General features: G+C 46.8%; 1 protein-coding gene across 2 annotated transcripts in view; it reads right to left on the bottom strand.

Annotated features, from left to right (window-relative positions):
* LOC138808471 (stalled ribosome sensor GCN1) overlaps positions 1-16,421 on the bottom strand; it is a 65,551-nt gene that overhangs the window by 31,124 nt on the left and 18,006 nt on the right. For both annotated transcript variants that reach the window (XM_069994740.1, XM_069994741.1), the window contains exons 15-28: positions 15,439-15,591; positions 13,689-13,781; positions 11,302-11,377; positions 11,003-11,162; positions 10,156-10,345; positions 9,926-10,050; positions 9,096-9,274; positions 8,443-8,536; positions 4,868-4,981; positions 4,555-4,753; positions 3,665-3,820; positions 3,051-3,232; positions 1,416-1,496; positions 981-1,124 (exon numbers count right to left, since the gene is read on the bottom strand). In XM_069994740.1, coding sequence (XP_069850841.1) covers positions 981-1,124; positions 1,416-1,496; positions 3,051-3,232; positions 3,665-3,820; positions 4,555-4,753; positions 4,868-4,981; positions 8,443-8,536; positions 9,096-9,274; positions 9,926-10,050; positions 10,156-10,345; positions 11,003-11,162; positions 11,302-11,377; positions 13,689-13,781; positions 15,439-15,591 — 1,946 coding nt within the window. The remainder of the gene's footprint in view (positions 1-980; positions 1,125-1,415; positions 1,497-3,050; positions 3,233-3,664; positions 3,821-4,554; positions 4,754-4,867; positions 4,982-8,442; positions 8,537-9,095; positions 9,275-9,925; positions 10,051-10,155; positions 10,346-11,002; positions 11,163-11,301; positions 11,378-13,688; positions 13,782-15,438; positions 15,592-16,421) is intronic.

Below are 16,421 nucleotides of genomic sequence, written 5' to 3'. Positions count from 1 at the left end.
AAAAAATAAATAAAAATAGAAGCTGGGTGCTGGTGACACACACCTGTAATCCTAGCTATTCAGGAGGCTGAGATCTGAGGATTACAGTTCAAAGCCAGCCCAAGCAAGAAAGTCTTGAGACTCTTATCTACAACTAACCACGAGAAAACCAGAAGTGGTGCTGTGGCTCAAAGTGGTAGACCGATAGCCTTGAACAAAAAGAGCTCAGGGATAGGCACCAGTGGCTCAAGCCTGTAATCCTAACTATTCAGGAGGCTTAGATCTGAGGATATAGTTCAAAGCCAGCCCAGCAGAAAACTTTCTGAGACCTATCTCTATCTTTTTTTTTTTTTTTTTGGCGTCTGGTCGTGGGGCCTGAACTCTGGGCCTGGGCGCTGTCCCTCAGCTCTTCAGCTCAAGGCTACCACTTGAGCCACAGTGCCATTTCCAGCTTTTTTCTTTTTGCTCATGTAGTACTGAGGAATCGAACCCAGGGCCTCCGGCATGCAAGGCTAGTGCTCCACCACTTGAGCCACAGCACCATTTCCGGCTTTTTTCTTTTTCCTCATGTGGTGCTGAGGAATCGAACCCAGGGCCTCAGGCATACAAGAAAAGCGCTCTACCACTGAGCCACCTTCCCAGCCCCTCTATCTTATCTCTTATCTAATCTCTAATAAACTACGCAGTGGTGTGGTGGCTCAAGTCCTGGCACACTAGTCTTGAGCACAAAGAGACACAGAGACAGCACCCAAGACCTAAGTTCGAGCCCCAGGACTAGCAAAACATAAATAAATAAATGAATTAGTGATACCACCTCCCCAGAACATGTTTGGTTTTCCAGTTCTTAGAAAGAGCCTAAACCACCCTATGACCTTTTCTCCTTGCCCCTAGGATCTGTCATCAGGGTGAAGGGCATTCTCTCAAATTCTCATCATGCAGTTCAAATACTTGCACAGTGACAAGGAACACCACAATGGCCCCGGGAGGGAGTGGGGACACACCCGGAGCGCAGTCTCCCGCACGCTGGCACAAGGGGACTGCAAGGCACAGAGTAGCACATCCACCTCCTCCTGCTCTGCAAAGGCGCAGCCGTCCTCACCACTGCTGCTGGCACACAGCGTGCTCAGTGCATCTGCAGCAAGAACCTGCGGATGATATTAACCCACTTGTCCAGTTCAATCAATCAGGGGTCCACAAAGGACTCAGAACCCCTATTAGAGCTAAGACCAGTACCACACCACACAAAATGGCAGCACCCATGCAAGACGCCTCACAGCTGAGAACAGTTGGCTGTTTCTCAAAAACAGCCCTATTGCTAGGTCCAAAAGTGAGAGATGATATCTCTTTTGAGAGAACTAGGACATAATCACTCATGCCAGGACCTGCAGTCAGGATCTAAAACAATCACAGAAGTAGGAGATTAGAGAACACATCACCTGCAGTCGGGGCGAGCCTGTCCCGATCACCCAGGTCAGCAGACGCAGCATGGCCACACGAGGCAGCAACTCAGGACCATTCTGGAAGAGAAAAGCAGACAGGCTGGGGTGAGTCTGTGGAGAAGGGCTGTACCCATGCCTGGGGCCAGTCAAATAGCAAGCTCTCATCCACAGAAAAATGAAACATTCCATGGTCTAAAACCCCTTAAGGCCTACAACCAAGTCTACAGGCACACACCAGCCAACCATGATCCTCATGAATTTAAATACTGAAGCTCACTAGAAATTCAGACTAGAAATATAGTTGGGCCATAAACATGAATACTTAGCTTTACATATATATTTTTAATTTTTTTGTCGGTTGTGAAGCTTGAACTCTGGACCTGGGCGCTGTCCCACAGCTCTTCAGCTCATTCTACCACTTGAGCCACAGCGTCATTTCCAGCTTTTTCTGCTTATGTGGTACTAAGGAATCAAACCCAGGAATCAAACCCAGGGCCTCATGCATGCAAGGCAAGTACTCTACCACTGAGCCAACTTCCCAGCACTGGCATGCCTTGGGTTCAATTCCTCAGCACCACATAAGTAGAAAAAGCTGGAAGTGGTGCTGTGGCTCAAGTGGTAGAGCGCTAGCCTTGAGCTGAAGAGCTAAGGGATAGCACTCAGGCCCAGAGTTCAAGCTCCACTACCGACAAAAAAAATTTTTTTTAATTTTAATTTTTATTTTATTTTGTTGGTCATGGGGGCTTGAACTCTGGGCCTGGGCACTGTCCTGAGTCTTCAGCTCAAGGTGAGCGCTCTACCACTTTGAGCCCTAGAGTCATTTCTGGCTTTCTGGTGGTTAATTGGAGATAAGAGTCTCAGACTTGGGGCTGGGAAGGTGGCTCAGTGGTAGAGTGCTTGCCTTGCATGCATGAGGCCCTGGGTTCGATTCCTCAGCATTACATAAGCAGAAAAAGTTGGAAGGGCACTGTGGTTCAAGTGGCAGAGTGCTACACTTGAGCTGAAGGACAGCACCCAGGCCCAGAGTTCAGGTCCCATGAACACACGCACGCACGCGCGCACACACACACACACACACACACACACACACGGTGTATGCACAGTGTAGACTCTTATGTAACTGGTAAAATCAATAAATCAGGTGGTACACACTGAAAGAGATGGAAACCTGGCATAGCTAGTCATGTAAAAGCAGCATGACTCATTTTTTTTTTTTTTTTTTTTTTTTTTTTTTGTCGGTCGTGGGGCTTGAACTCTAGGCCTGGGCGCTGTCCCTCAGCTCTTCAGCTCAAGGCAAGCGCTCCACCACCTGAGCTACAGCGCCACTTCCGGTTTTCTGGTGGTTTATTGGAGATAGGAGTCTCACGGTCTCTCCTGCCCGGGCTGGCTTTGAACCGCGATCCTCAGATCTCAGCCTCCTGAGTAGCTAGGATTACAGGCGTGAGCCACCAGCGCCCGGCCGCATGACTCATTTTTGCATTAAGCCACTCACCACACCATGTGAGCTGCTACCATAGGTATAAACACCTCTTCTATTTCCTCACCAGAACTGTTTATGGGTTTTAAAGTGTCATGAGCACCTGCCTTCCTGAGGTCCCCTCAAACCAAGGAGTAACAGAGCTTCATGCCAACCTCGTCCACACGGCCAGGAAGGGTGTCAGGGGAGGTCCTCAGCTGAGCATGAACAGTGAGGATCTGGAGAATCTGGGCCATCTGCTCCTCCTCCTCCTCGCTGTGGTGGGGCATTTCAGTAAGCACCATCTTCAACAATGGGAAGACCAAGGAGAAGGCTGGTGCAGACAGGGGTGCAGCATCTGTAATACCAAGTAGAACACAGGATGTTGGAGTGGGCTGGACCTGGACCACAGCTGCCCATGTAGCTTCAGGGAAGAGGAGAGGAAAACTGGAGGCCCTTCTGACACTGGAAGCATCCATTACTACACAGGGATGATGGCTGGCAGTCCAAAACTAAAGCTGATCCTACTTTTACCCACAACACGGCCCACTTCCAGAATGTGTGACTTGACAGAAAAATGGATAGAATAGAGTCACAGTGACTCACAGAATACCAGGACTGGACTCAAATGCCCTCCCTAGTCCAATCCTCATTTTTCAGACCAAGGCCAGGAAAGAAGACTTGCTTGCCCAAGGCTACAGACTCAGGAAGTCTAGGCAACACGTAATCCTCTAGCACTCTGCATACCAGCCCTTCCATCCTGTGTCCCTGGCCCCATCCAGTCTCTTACCTGGCTCGCCCTTGCCCACCCTGCTGGTGATTGTGTGAGTGTGCAGCAGAGTCACTGCTCTCTTCACAGCCACTGACAGATCCTCCTGGCACCAGGACTTATCCAGAGCACACTCTGGCTTTAGCAGGCGCAGTGTCACATGGCTCACCAAAATGCCTGTGGAAAGAGACCCGAGAAGGAGTGACCCACACAAGGTGCAGAATCTGGCCCTGACACAAATTAGGGGTCCAGGGCAGAGGCACCTAGTCCTCTGAATATAATCCCTTTCTTCAATCTAATCTCTCACTTTGTCTTTGTGATATTGTCCAAGGGTAAGGAAATGGGCAGAAGCTATCCTTGTGAGGATGTTTTTGTTCTTTATGTAGCCCAGGCTTATGTGGCACTCACAATCCTCCTGCCTCAGCTCCCTGAATGCTGGGATTGTACTCGTATACCTAATGCATGGCTGCTCAGGAGCTCTGGGCAGCAATGACTGGCCACATTGCAGCAAATCATCCTCAATACCATTGAGTTTCTAATTTCCTAGTTTTAAATTTGCTAGAGGGCTGGGGGTATGGCTTAGTTGGCAGACTGCTTGCCTAGCATGTATAAGGCCCTGGGATTGATCCCTGGCATCTTAAAAAAAAAAAAAAATTGCTAAAGAAAGATAAGATGCCAAATAGCATCTAAAACCTGTTCCTCAGAGTGAAGGCAGAGAGGATGCAAAATGGAGAGGAGATACATGTCACTCCTGAGCACATCCAGTTGGAGGTTTCACAGGCTGCTTCCACGTAGAAACAAAATTCAGCAGCTTAGATTACCAAATGCCTCTCCACAAGCACTTAGGGGCATCCCAGCCGAACTCCCATACTACCCTGGGCCATCCCCACAGTCAGTGAATAAGGACTAACCCAAAGCCTTGAGCCTACGGGGCATAACACAAGCTGCCAAAGACAGGAAGGGGCTCTTGATCCTGGGAGCAGCCAAAGGAGATTTCAGCAAGGGTAAGAAGGAGTCGATCAAAACAGGGATGTACTGGGTCAAGCCAGACGGGTTCTTGATCAGGATGGTGTCTAGCAGTCCTAATGCCACCTCCAGCTCCCCATCCAGCTGTAAGCAGAGTCAACCAGAGGGCAGGTCAACAGGGCCCCACTCTATGACAGCAAGAAATGGGACTAAGTCATTGAGTACTTTCAACCAAGGGCATGCAGTGGTCACACTTACCTCTTGTAGTCGTCTCCGGATCTGTGCCTCCTTGTCCAGCTGGGCCTGCAGCATTTCCTTCTGCTTGCTGGTCAGCTGCACCTCCTCTTTTATGCCTTTCTTCTTCTTTATCTCCTGAAGGATCAGAGTTAGCAAACCAATTCCACCTCCAGGGAACAGACCTGCCTCTCTACCGGAGGAAGGCAAGCTTGCTTCCACAGAGAATACCACCAGCTCTAAGTCTGGGCCTGGGGTCCACAAACCCACCCATGTGGCTTCCCACCATGACTATAAAGTCCATGGCCACTGGATGAGTACAGTACAGAGACAAAAGTAAAAAAGCAAAATAAAAACAAATTTGGCCAATCTTTTTGGCAGTAATAGGGTTTGGAATGAGGGCCTCAAGTTTGCTAGGCCAACAACCTACTCCATGAACCACATACTCAGCCTCTTTTACTTTGTGTTTGTGTATGTGAATGTGTGTGTGTGTGTGTGTGCGCGCGTGTGCACATGCACGAACACGTACGTGTATGCATACAAGTGCACATGTGCTCGCACCAGTACTAGCATTTAAATACAGAGCCTAGGAACTGTCAGTGAGCTTTTTTTTTTATTCCTTTGGGTCAGTCCTGGGCCTGAACTCTGGGCCTGGGCCTGGGCCTGGGCCTGGGCGCTGACCCATAGCTCTTCAGCTCAAGGCTAGCGCTCCACCACTTGAGCCACATCATCACTTCGGCTTTTTCTGCTTACTTGATGCTGAGGAACCGAACCCAGGGCTTCATGCATGCAAACACTTTACCACTGAGCCACCTTCCCAGCCCTCAGTGAGCTTTTCTGCTCAAGGCTAGTGCTTTACCACTTTGAGCCACAGTACCATTTTTGTCTTTTTGGTAGTTAATTGGAGATAAAAGTCTCATGGACTTTCTTTGAATCACAATTCTCAGATCTCAGCCTGAGTAGCTAGGATTATAGGCATGAGCCACTGGCACCTGGCATATCCCTTAGCTTTTTTACTCAAGGCTGACATTCTACTACTTAGGCCACACCCTGACTTTCAGGCTTCTTGCTGGTTAACTGGAGATAAAAGTCTCATGGAGGGGCTGGGAATGTGGCTTAGTAGTAAATGCTTGCCTAGCATGCATGAAGCCCTGGGTTTTGTTCCTCAGTACTAAACAGAAAGGGCCAGATGTGGTGCTGTGGCTCAAGTGGTAGAGTGCTAGTCTTCAGCAAAAGCAGCTCAGGGAAAGTGCCCAGGCCAAGTTCAAGCCCCATTACTGGCAAAAAAAAAAAAAAGTCTCATGGACTTTCCTGCCCAGGCTGGTTTTGAATCATGATCTAATTTCAACCTCCTACGTAGCAAGGATTACCAGTGTGAGCTACCAGCACCCAGCTTAGGTTTTGTTGTTTCTTTTTTTTTTTTAATGGGTTCTTGAATTTTTGCTCAGAACTGGCCTGGCTTCCTTCTTTCCACTCCCCTTCCAAGTAACTGGGATTATAACTGTATCCAGCAAGAAGCAAATTTTAACTATACTTTCTGCTAACAAAGGCAAGAAGAAGCCGGGCGCTGGTGGCTCACGCCTGTAATCCTAGCTACTCAGGAGGCTGAGATCTGAGGATCACGGTTCAAAGCCAGCCCGGGCAGGAGAGACTGTGAGACTCCTATCTCAAATAAACCACCAGAAAACCGGAAGTGGCACTGTAGCTCATGTGGTAGAGCGCTCGCCTTGAGCTGAAGAGCTGAGGGACAGTGCCCAGGCCCAGAGTTCAAGCCCCACGACCGACCAAAAAAACAAAAAGGCAAGAAGAGAAATACATTAGAGAAATAAAAGAGCTCTCAATTATCTCTAATGGGTATTGTGGTGGCCACATGGCTTTATATTCAGAACAGCCTTCCTCCTCTCCCCGTCCCTGCCCTCCTGCCCAGATGTTCTTTCTTTTTTTTTTTTTTGGGGGGGGGAGGAGGTCCGGTCGTGGGGCCTGAACTCTGGGCCTGGCCACTGTCCCTCAGCTCTTCAGCTCAAGGCTAGCACTCTACCACTTGAGCCACAGCGCCACTTCCAGCTTTTTTCTTTTTGCTTATGTGGTGCTGAGGAATCGAACCCAGGGCCTCAGGCATGCAAGGCAAGTGCTCTACCACTGAGCCACCTTCCCAGCACATGCCCAGATGTTCTCTACAAAAGTTCTCCAACATTGAGAAAAACCTGCTCAGGTGCTGGAAGACTATAAGGCAAGAATCACTCTCAAGCCGGGCGCTGGTGGCTCACGCCTGTAATCCTAGCTACTCAGGAGGCTGAGATCTGAGGATTGCGGTTCAAAGCCAGCCCGGGCAGGAGAGACTATGAGACTCCTATCTCCAATAAACCACCAGAAAACCGGAAGAGGCGCTGTACCTCAAGTGGTAGAGCGCTTGCCTTGAGCTGAAGAGCTGAGGGACAGCACCCAGGCCCAGAGTTCAAGCCCCACGACCAACAAAAAAAAAAAAAAAAAAAGAATCACTCTCACTCTCCAACACTGGGAAAAACCTGCTCAGGTGGCTGAAGACCATAAGGCAGGAATCACTCACCCTTAATTGAGCACCTACATCATCATGCCACACACTATTCTAGATGGGAAGGGGAAAAGAGGACTGCAGGGGAACCATTAAAAGTCCTTTCTCTCAGGGCACTAGCATTTTAATGGGTGAAAGTAAACAAGAAACAAGTGAGCAAATACAAACAAGATAGCAGAGCATCAGAATAGTCACAAGGAATGAGTATGATATGAAGATAATTGAAGCAGTGTGTTCACATGTATGAAACACAACAATGAAAACTGGTACCTCACTTATATAACCGTAACCCCTCTCTATATCACCTTGACAATAAAATTTTAAAAATAGAAACAAAAGGGGGCTGGGAAGGTGGCTCAGTGGTAGAGCGCTTGCCTTGCATGCCTGAGGCCCTGGGTTCAATTCCTCAGCACCACATAAGCAAAAAGAAAAAAGCCGGAAGTAGAGCTGTGGCTCAAGTGGTAGAGCGCTAGCCTTGAGCTGAAGAGCTGAGGGACAGCGTCCAGGCCCAGAGTTCAGGCCCCAGGACTGGACCCAAAAAAAAAAAAAAAGAAACAAAAACAAAAAACCGGTGGAACTGCTGGAAAGAGGGAAATGTGATAGGGAATAGTGAGAGGGAATAAGGTTGATATATTCATAACATTGTATGAATGTGTGTGTGTAAATGTTACAATAAAGCCCTCCTCCCCCTTATACAACTAGTAAACCAATGTATGGTATTTGAAAGAGAGATAGGTGGGTATAAGGAAGCCGCTCTGAGAAGGGCTTGTATAGACTGAGATATCAAAGAGAAGTACAATCTAGCCTCCAAGGTTGAGTCAAATGGGGCCTAGCCTTCAAGAAGGGAGACAGGCATGAAACTGAGCAACAGTACTTAAGTGAGAAACCGGTTTGCCTTGAGTGGGGGCAGAGGAAGGGTCAAGAGAGTGTGATCGGAGAGCAGTGGCATGTGCCCTGGGTCTCATGGGGAAGCCTTTGTGTAGCAGAGCCTTGGTGATCTCAGGGCCACCACGCTCAGCAGCCCTATCAGATGCCTCTGTGGACTCACCTCCTTCAGCTCCAGCTCAATGATCTGCTCCTTGAAGGAATAAGCTTTGTTCTCTCGTTTCATGTTGGCCTTTTTTATGCTGTCCTGCTGAGCACTAAAATACAAGTGATTAGCTAGCCTGAAAGAAACCACCAAGCTCTTCAGCCTCCCACTAGCCATGAAATCACTGTTAGCTTTAATTTTTTTTTTTCCTTTTGTGGTGGACACTGAACTCAGGACCTTTTGTATGCTAGCCAAGTACTCGACCACTGAGCTATACACCCTTCAGTTCCAACTAACTTTTTTACTTTTTTTTCCCCCTCTCCCTTTTTTTTTTTTTTTACATTTTTTGAGGCAGGGTCTCAATGTAGATAGGGTCTCTATGTAGCCCAGGCCAGCCTGGAAATCACATCTTTCTGTCAGCCTCCCAAGTGCTAACATTGTAAGCATACACCATCACGCCTGGTATCCAGCTAGCCAGGATGGTGCTAAGTCATACACTGGCATTTTTTTTAGGTCTTAGGACCTAAAACCAATAAGGTATCTGCCCAATAGACAGGTTGTCTTGTTTGTTCTTCACAATGACCCTACAAAAGAGGTGTTGTCTCTATCATACAAGCAAGAAAATTAGGGTTGGTGCAGGAAAGGCAACTATGACTGTCAGTGAATCTTACCTCTGGATGATGGATTTGTCAAACAGCTCCCCGGCAGGAGTCTGCATGATGGCAAACTCCTCCCGAGTCACCAAGCGCAGTGCAGGGTTCTGCACAGAGGCAGTGATAGTACTGATGATCTGTGGAAGGACCCGATCCGGGGACAAGATGGAAAGGGAGCCCATGGCATTCATGGAAGACTGCCAGATAAATACAGACAGAATCAGTCTGTGCCAAGCCAGCACCAAAACTCAGTCCCACAACACCTCAATGTCCTTGGCAGTTGGCCCCCTTATCTCTGCCTTGTTCTTTCCGAGTACTGCTCACCAGAGTGGACAACTGTGGCTTGTGCCTTCTGTAGTAAACAAGCTTTTATGCCTTGGCCTTAGTCTGCTAACAGCACTCTGATTTGAGGGAAGAAGGAGAACACACAAACTTGTTCTACACCCTCAACCTCCAAGTGGAGCCCCCCGATCCTTTCCAGAGTTGTGCACGTGACCCAGACTAAGAAAAGTCAAGACAGAATTTGAGTCAGGCTGACCGAGGAGACCCATGCCAGCTGGAGCTGATGAGACTAGGTATGAGCACAGAACACTAGCAGCCCCCTTCTACCAGTAAGAAAGACTGAGGATGTACAATCCCAGCAACATCAGCTGACTCTAGCACCATCAGACCCAGCTAGTCGTATCCTTGATTTCACAGGTAAATAAGGAAGTTCCCTTTGGTGCTTAAATGTATTTATATTTCTGTCACTTACAACTAAGGATCCAAGCCCACAGCTTATCACAGCCCCTCCTTTTTGTGCCCTCCATTTCCAACCAAAAGCCTGAACCAGCTCATGTGTCCATCACCTGGTTCAGGGGACTCTGTGTGGCAATCCTGGGAATGATCTGATCCAACTGCCTGGTGATGAAGGCTTCAGGGTCAATCTTCATTTTGGTGAGAAGTGCTGGCCAGAGTCCAGACTGTACTGCCACTGCAAGAGAAGGGCCTCCTTGAAGCTTTCTTCCCAGCCTACTCTCACCCTGCCCAATGAAGTCTGACAGCATCTCCCACTCCCATACCCACGATAGCCACAGACCTAAGGATGGGTGATGGGAGATGATCAGCATCTCCCGGGCCAGCTGTTCCGTACTAGTGACATCACCCTCGAGTCCTGGGATCCCAGAGATGACACACAGAGCCTCCTGCAGGACTCGTGGAGACACATAGGCCTTTCCTGTCTCGGTCATCTCCCCAGCATCAGTCAGAAGAGCTTCTAAGGGCAGCACCTACATGGAAACAATGTATGAGTTCCCAGGGCTTTCAGCCCCATGCAGGAAACCTACCAGTGACAATGCATCTCTCATTCACACTGTGCTCTCCCACAGGCTGTTAGATGCGCCAAGATAGTGCGACTTCCCACCTAAAAAGCCTATACAGGGAAGAAAATGGACAACTGGTCCACGAGATCTGCCCATACCTACATATCTGTCACTAGCTTATGGAGGAAAGCAGTGAAACATAGTCTATTCCCAAATTCCTCCCAATACTGACTGGGAGACCCTGTGCAAGTCATCTCAGCTCATATGAAAAAATAAGTGTCCTAAATCCTATCTGACTTGAAAGGTACTGTGAAAAACCAAAAGGGAGACTGGTAGAAAGTATGTTAAAGTTTATTAAAATGCTTTAAAACTATAAAAGAACAAAGATTCAAAGAGGAAAAGGATGAGCCATGTATCAAATGGCATGGAAAGGGTTAAAATGGTCTCTAAAATGATAAGGAATTGTATGAAAGATGTTATAAGAGCTCAAGGGCAAAGCAGAAGATTCTGGTATCCCTTAAGGTCTGAATGAGAACAGTCCAGGAGTGGCCCAACTAAAACCCCAACATATAAATCAATGAACTGGCTGAACAAAGCTCTAGTCTAGGCTCCATACAACCTCACCTTGTGAGACGTGAGGACATTCTTCAGCTCCTCCAGGAGGCCACTGGCAAGCTTAAAGCCCCCGAGAGAGGACAGCAGTTTCCGAACCGTCTGCTGAGCTTGCCTACGCACGTGCCAGGTGCGGCTCAGGAGCACTGCCACCAAGGCCCGGTAGTACTGCCTGCAAGCATAGGGACAGATCATACTGGAACACCAGGGAGCAAGGCTTTCCACAGCCCACCCACCACATCCCACTCCTCCACACCCTGCAAAGGCTTGCCTTGTTCAACCAAGGGATAAAATAAGCAACCTTCACGTACAGAACTTTGTTGCCGGTGAGTCTATGCGAGTGGTCAAGAAAAAGTCTTTCGGTCAAATGCAACACAGTACAAAGGGCTACAAGAAGAAGAAACAGTGGAAAGTGTTGGGCTTTTATTTTTCAATAGCTAAATGTCTTTCTCTATCACTAGAATAAACTGTTAAACCCACAATATAGATAGGAAGTGACAGTTCATTTTTCACACATAAATTTCAGAATAAGATATATTCTTATTTTAATAATTAAAATAATTACTAAGCAGGGCACTCGTGGCTCACATCTGTAATCCTAGCTACTCAGGAGACTGAAATCTAAGGATCGTGATTCAAAGCCAGCCTGGGCAAAAAAGTCCCCATGAGACTTTTATCAGAAAACCTGAAGTGACATTGTGTTCAAAGTGGTAGACTACTAGCCATAAGCAAAAGAGCTCAGGGACAGAACCCAAGTCAGGAGTTTAAACCCCATGACCAACATAACAAAAAAATCACTAAAGGAGTGACATTGTACAAAAAGAAATGTATTCATTACCTGACTTATGAAATAGTGACCCCTAAGTATAATTCCTTAATAACAATAAAAAATTATATTTTACGTAAAAATAAATAAATCACTAGCCACATAGGGTGGTACCTGCCTGCAACCTCAGCATTTGTGAGGTCAAGGCAGGAGCATCCAGGAAGTCACCCAGCCTGGGTGCCACAGTTGAACCTTCTGGAAAAAAAAAAAAAAAAAAGGATCAAATTTTTTTTTGAAAAATCTACTATGAAGTTCAAAACTAAGGGCCTCATACACAAGATATGGACAGATTTCCCACTCTAGAAAACATATAGAGGGCTGGGAAGGTGGCTCAGTGGTAGAGAGCTTTTCTTGTATGCATGAGGCCCTGGGTTCGATTCCTCAGCACCACATAAGCAAAAAGAAAAAAGCCAGAAGTGGCGCTGTGGCTCCAGTGGTAGAGCGCTAGCCTTGAGCTGAAGAGCTGAGGGACAGCGCCCAGGCCCAGAGTTCAGACCCCACGACCGGACCCAAAAAAAAAAAAAAAAAAGAAAAAGAAAAAACGAAAACATAGTGGATACAACAGGCACAAAACTGTGTAAAATAGACAGACAAGGGGGCTGGGAAGTTGGCTCAGTGGTAGAGTGCTTGCCTCGCATGCCTAAGACCCTGGGTTCAATTGCTCAACACCACATAAGCAGAAAAAAGCCAGAAGTGGTACTGTGGCTCAAGTGGTAGGGTGCTAGCCTTGAGCTGCAGAGCTGAGGAACAGCGCCCAGGCCCAAAGTTTAGCCCCCATGACCAACAGGAAAAAAAAAAAAAAAAAAGATAGGCAAGGGGCTAGAAATATGGCTTAGTGGTAGAGTGCTTGCCTAACATGCATGGAGTCCTGGGTTTGATTCCTCAGTACCACATAAAGAGAAAAAGCCAGAAGTGGCACTGTGGCTCCAGTGGTAGAGCACTTGCCTTGAGCACAGAGAGGCTCAAAGACAGTGCCCACGTCCTGAGTTCAAGCCTAAGACCAGGGGGAAAAAAAAAGGTAGACAACTACATATAAAAATACTTATGTGTGGGGCTGGGAAGGTGGCTCAGTGGTAGAACGCTTGCCTTGCATGCCTGAGACCCTGGGTTTGATTCCTCAGCACCACATAAGCAAAAAAAAAAAAAAAAAAAATACTTATGTGTGTGCATATATACACATATGTGTGTGAGAAAGAAAGAAAGAGGAGAAAGAGAAAGAGAGAGAGAATATAAAAGCATCTGGTAAAACTGTTTATCTATAATCAGGAGAACTGGGTGACCACAGATCAAAGCAGGAGTGTAATTGTTAGTGTAGCCTCTTACATCTTTTTACTTTTGAATTATCTGAATGTATTTTTTTTTTAATAAAAATTCTTAAAAACCAGGAAGTGACTAACAGTTGCAGCTCATTAATGGGGTGTTGTGATTTGTGAGTCAAAAGAATTTTCAAATCACTAATTAGTGGCAGACTCCTCTAAGGCAACCTAGAATTTTGCACACACATTTGGAGATCAGTTATTTCTTTTCTGCTAGGGTAGAAACTGGTAGTTTGTATCTCCTAATGGGGGAGTAGAGCCGATTGTGCTCTCCAAGTGCTTCTCAGCAACCTCTAATATAAGAGCGCACCAATTATCTAACCAGCTATCATTACAGCTGGTATCACAGCTCAGAGAGTGTCACTGTTCTGACTCCACAGTTCTCCTAGATTCCCCTAGCTTCCTGATCCCGACACTCCCACAGGAATGAATTCATTCTGACCACAGCCCAACTGCTGGCCAGATCTTTGGCTTTTGTAGAAGTGACTGGCTGAACAGCTGGTCAGGGACAAACAAGTCCTTTCTTGTGGCCAAAACTTAGTTCCAAGCAACTCACCATCCTCGGAAGCCAAGAGTAGGAATTTCTCTGAAGTGAAAATCTGCTTCTTCTCATCCACGACCAGCTGCCAAAAGCTGCCTAATTTGGCCTCTACAAGAAACCAAGGGTCAGACCATGACACAGTGCACAATGGAGGACCGAGGTCTAAAACCTGAAGCTGCTGGGACAGGTTTTGTGAGGGAGCCTCACTGGCTGGATCATTCCTAGGGTTGCATTGCTCTTCCTTTGAGAATGAACTCATGCTGCCTGCAGGAGCCCACACAAGTGGCTTCTCCTCGGAAATTCCTCTTTACCTACTCTGTCAATACTTTAGGTTCATACATCACAACTCTCCCTGTACTCCACAATTGGGACTGTCTAGGTCCTCATGGATCCAGTTCAAATGCTTCCTTCCCCATAAAGTCTTTCCCATTACTCATACTAATACTCTCCCTCAAACTGTCCTAGTGCTACATTTTACAATGAAGTACATTGTTATCTTCCTGCTTCTTGACAGAGTAAGCACCCTGCTATGAGATGGTGAGGTCATGTTCACCACTCTGTATCTACTCTCTCTATCACTGCAGCCTGGCCCTCCATATTCATAGGGGACACACAGTAATATATGCAGAGCTGAACTCTACTTCTCACCACAGGAATAAGGTCAGGCATGTGCACATGCAAGGAGTAGGAGATTGTGACAGTCGGATCCACAGGGTCTCCCAAAGGCCCATGTGCTAAAGACTTGTTCCCCAGCCTATGGCACTCAGGAAATAGTAAATTCCTAGAAGACCAAGTGAGGTCCCTGGGTGTATATATATACAGGTTCAAAGATAATGGGACAACTAAGTACAAAATGAAGCTTCTGAAACCATGAGCCAAAATAACCTTTATTCCTTTACTTGGAAGTGGCACTGTGGCTCAAGTGGTAGAGTGCTAGCCTTGAACTGAAGAGATGAGGGACAGTGCTCAGGCCCAGAGTTCAAGCCCTATGACCGACAGAAAAAAAAAAAAAAAAGCATAAAAACTCCTTTTTGCTGATTTTCTCAGGGACTCTGTCATAGCAACAGAAAGCTAAGTAATGGTGAACTAATAAAATATGGACTAGAGAACTACAAAAAAAGAATGAGAAGGCTCTTTCTGTCATAATATCTGTAATCATTTCAAAGATGGTATTGTATGTAATATAGTACGGTGTATATCTTATGTTACCCCCCCATGTTTCATTACAAATTGACCACATCTGGACACAAAACTGGTAACATAGGGCTGGGAAGGTGGCTCAGTGGTAGAGCACTTGCCTTGCATGCATGAGGCCCTGGGTTCGATTCCTCAGCACCACATAAGCAAAAAGAAAAAAGCCAGAAGTGGCACTGTGGCTCCAATGGTAGAGCGCTAGCCTTGAGCTGAAGAGCTGAGGGACAGCGCCCAGGCCTAGAGTTCAGGCCCCACAACCGGACCCAAAAAAAAAAAACAAAAACTGGTAACATAGTCTAAAGAGGGGAACTTAGAACTAAAGCAAATTTGTCATACCATTTTGTATCCTATGAATATATGCTTAATGAAGACAGAAAGTGCTGATACCAAACACAGATCCATTTAGCATCATCTCCAAATCCACATTCTGGAGCACAAGAGCAAAGGATGGTCAGAGTCCTCTGGTTGCCTTCTCATTATGACCCAGCCTATAGCTGGTGAGCTGATGCCAAAAGGCACTGCATCCAAGGACCCTTATTATCTACTATCCTCAACATCTATGGATCCTTACCAGCCTGTGAATCAGCCACAGAAAGCTTTGAGAGCAGCAAGGCTGCAGCAACCCCTTCAGTGACGGTGGGAACCTGAGTGCTCTGGGAAGCTGCCTTCTCCACTGTCTGAGTGAGCAAGGGCAGTAAATCCAGTGCCTGCAACAATGTGTCACCTGTGGAGAGAGGACCAACACCTTACAAAACATCTTGAGCTCCAGGGTGGCAAGATCACTTGGAGAAAGGAGTTATTCACATCTAAACTGCTAAAACCCTTTTAATTTAGGGCTGGGAAGGTAGCTCAGTGGTAGAGTGCTTGCCTTGCATGCATGAGGCCATGGGTTCAATTCCTCAGCACCACTTAAGCAGAAAAAGCCAGAAGTGGTGCTATGGCTCAAGTGGTAGAGCGCTAGGCTTGAGCTGAAGAGCTGAGGGACAGCGCCTAGGCCCAGAGTTCAGACCCCAGAGCCAAAAAACAAAACAAAACCTTCAGTTTACTGTTAAATACTATAAAGAACTTAAGTTAGAAATTGGGACTTAAATCAAACCATACAGACATTAGAGATAGAAGGATCCTTATTAACCCTTATTCATTAATCCTAATTAATCCTTATTAATCTGATAGGTAAGAAAACAGAGATAAATTGTCCAAGGCCTCACAGCTGGTTGACACAGAGCCAGTGCCAACATTAAACCTATGAATGCCAATGTGGTATTCTTCCCCCATACCAGACAGACCACCTTTGGATCCAAATTCCAAATCTGAAAACCTGCCTTAAAAGCTTTTTAAAATAAACTCTTTTTAGTGTGTACGCTGGTACTAGGACTTGAAATCAGTGCCAAGGTGTCTAACAAATTCTTTTTTTTGGGGTGGGGGGGGTTCAGTCGTGGGGCCTGAACTCGGCCTGGACGCTGTCCCTCAGCTCTTCAGCTCAAGGCTAGCACTCTACCACTTGAGCCACAGCACCACTTCTAGCTTTTTTCTTTTTGCTTATGTGGTGCTGAG

This window comes from Dipodomys merriami, unplaced genomic scaffold, assembly GCF_024711535.1.
Source record: "Dipodomys merriami isolate MVZ:Mamm:240054 unplaced genomic scaffold, mDipMer1.0.p SCAF_45, whole genome shotgun sequence".
NCBI lineage: Eukaryota > Metazoa > Chordata > Mammalia > Rodentia > Heteromyidae > Dipodomys > Dipodomys merriami.
Note: the sequence above shows the minus strand (reverse complement) of the source record. Positions and strands in the feature narration are given on the sequence as shown.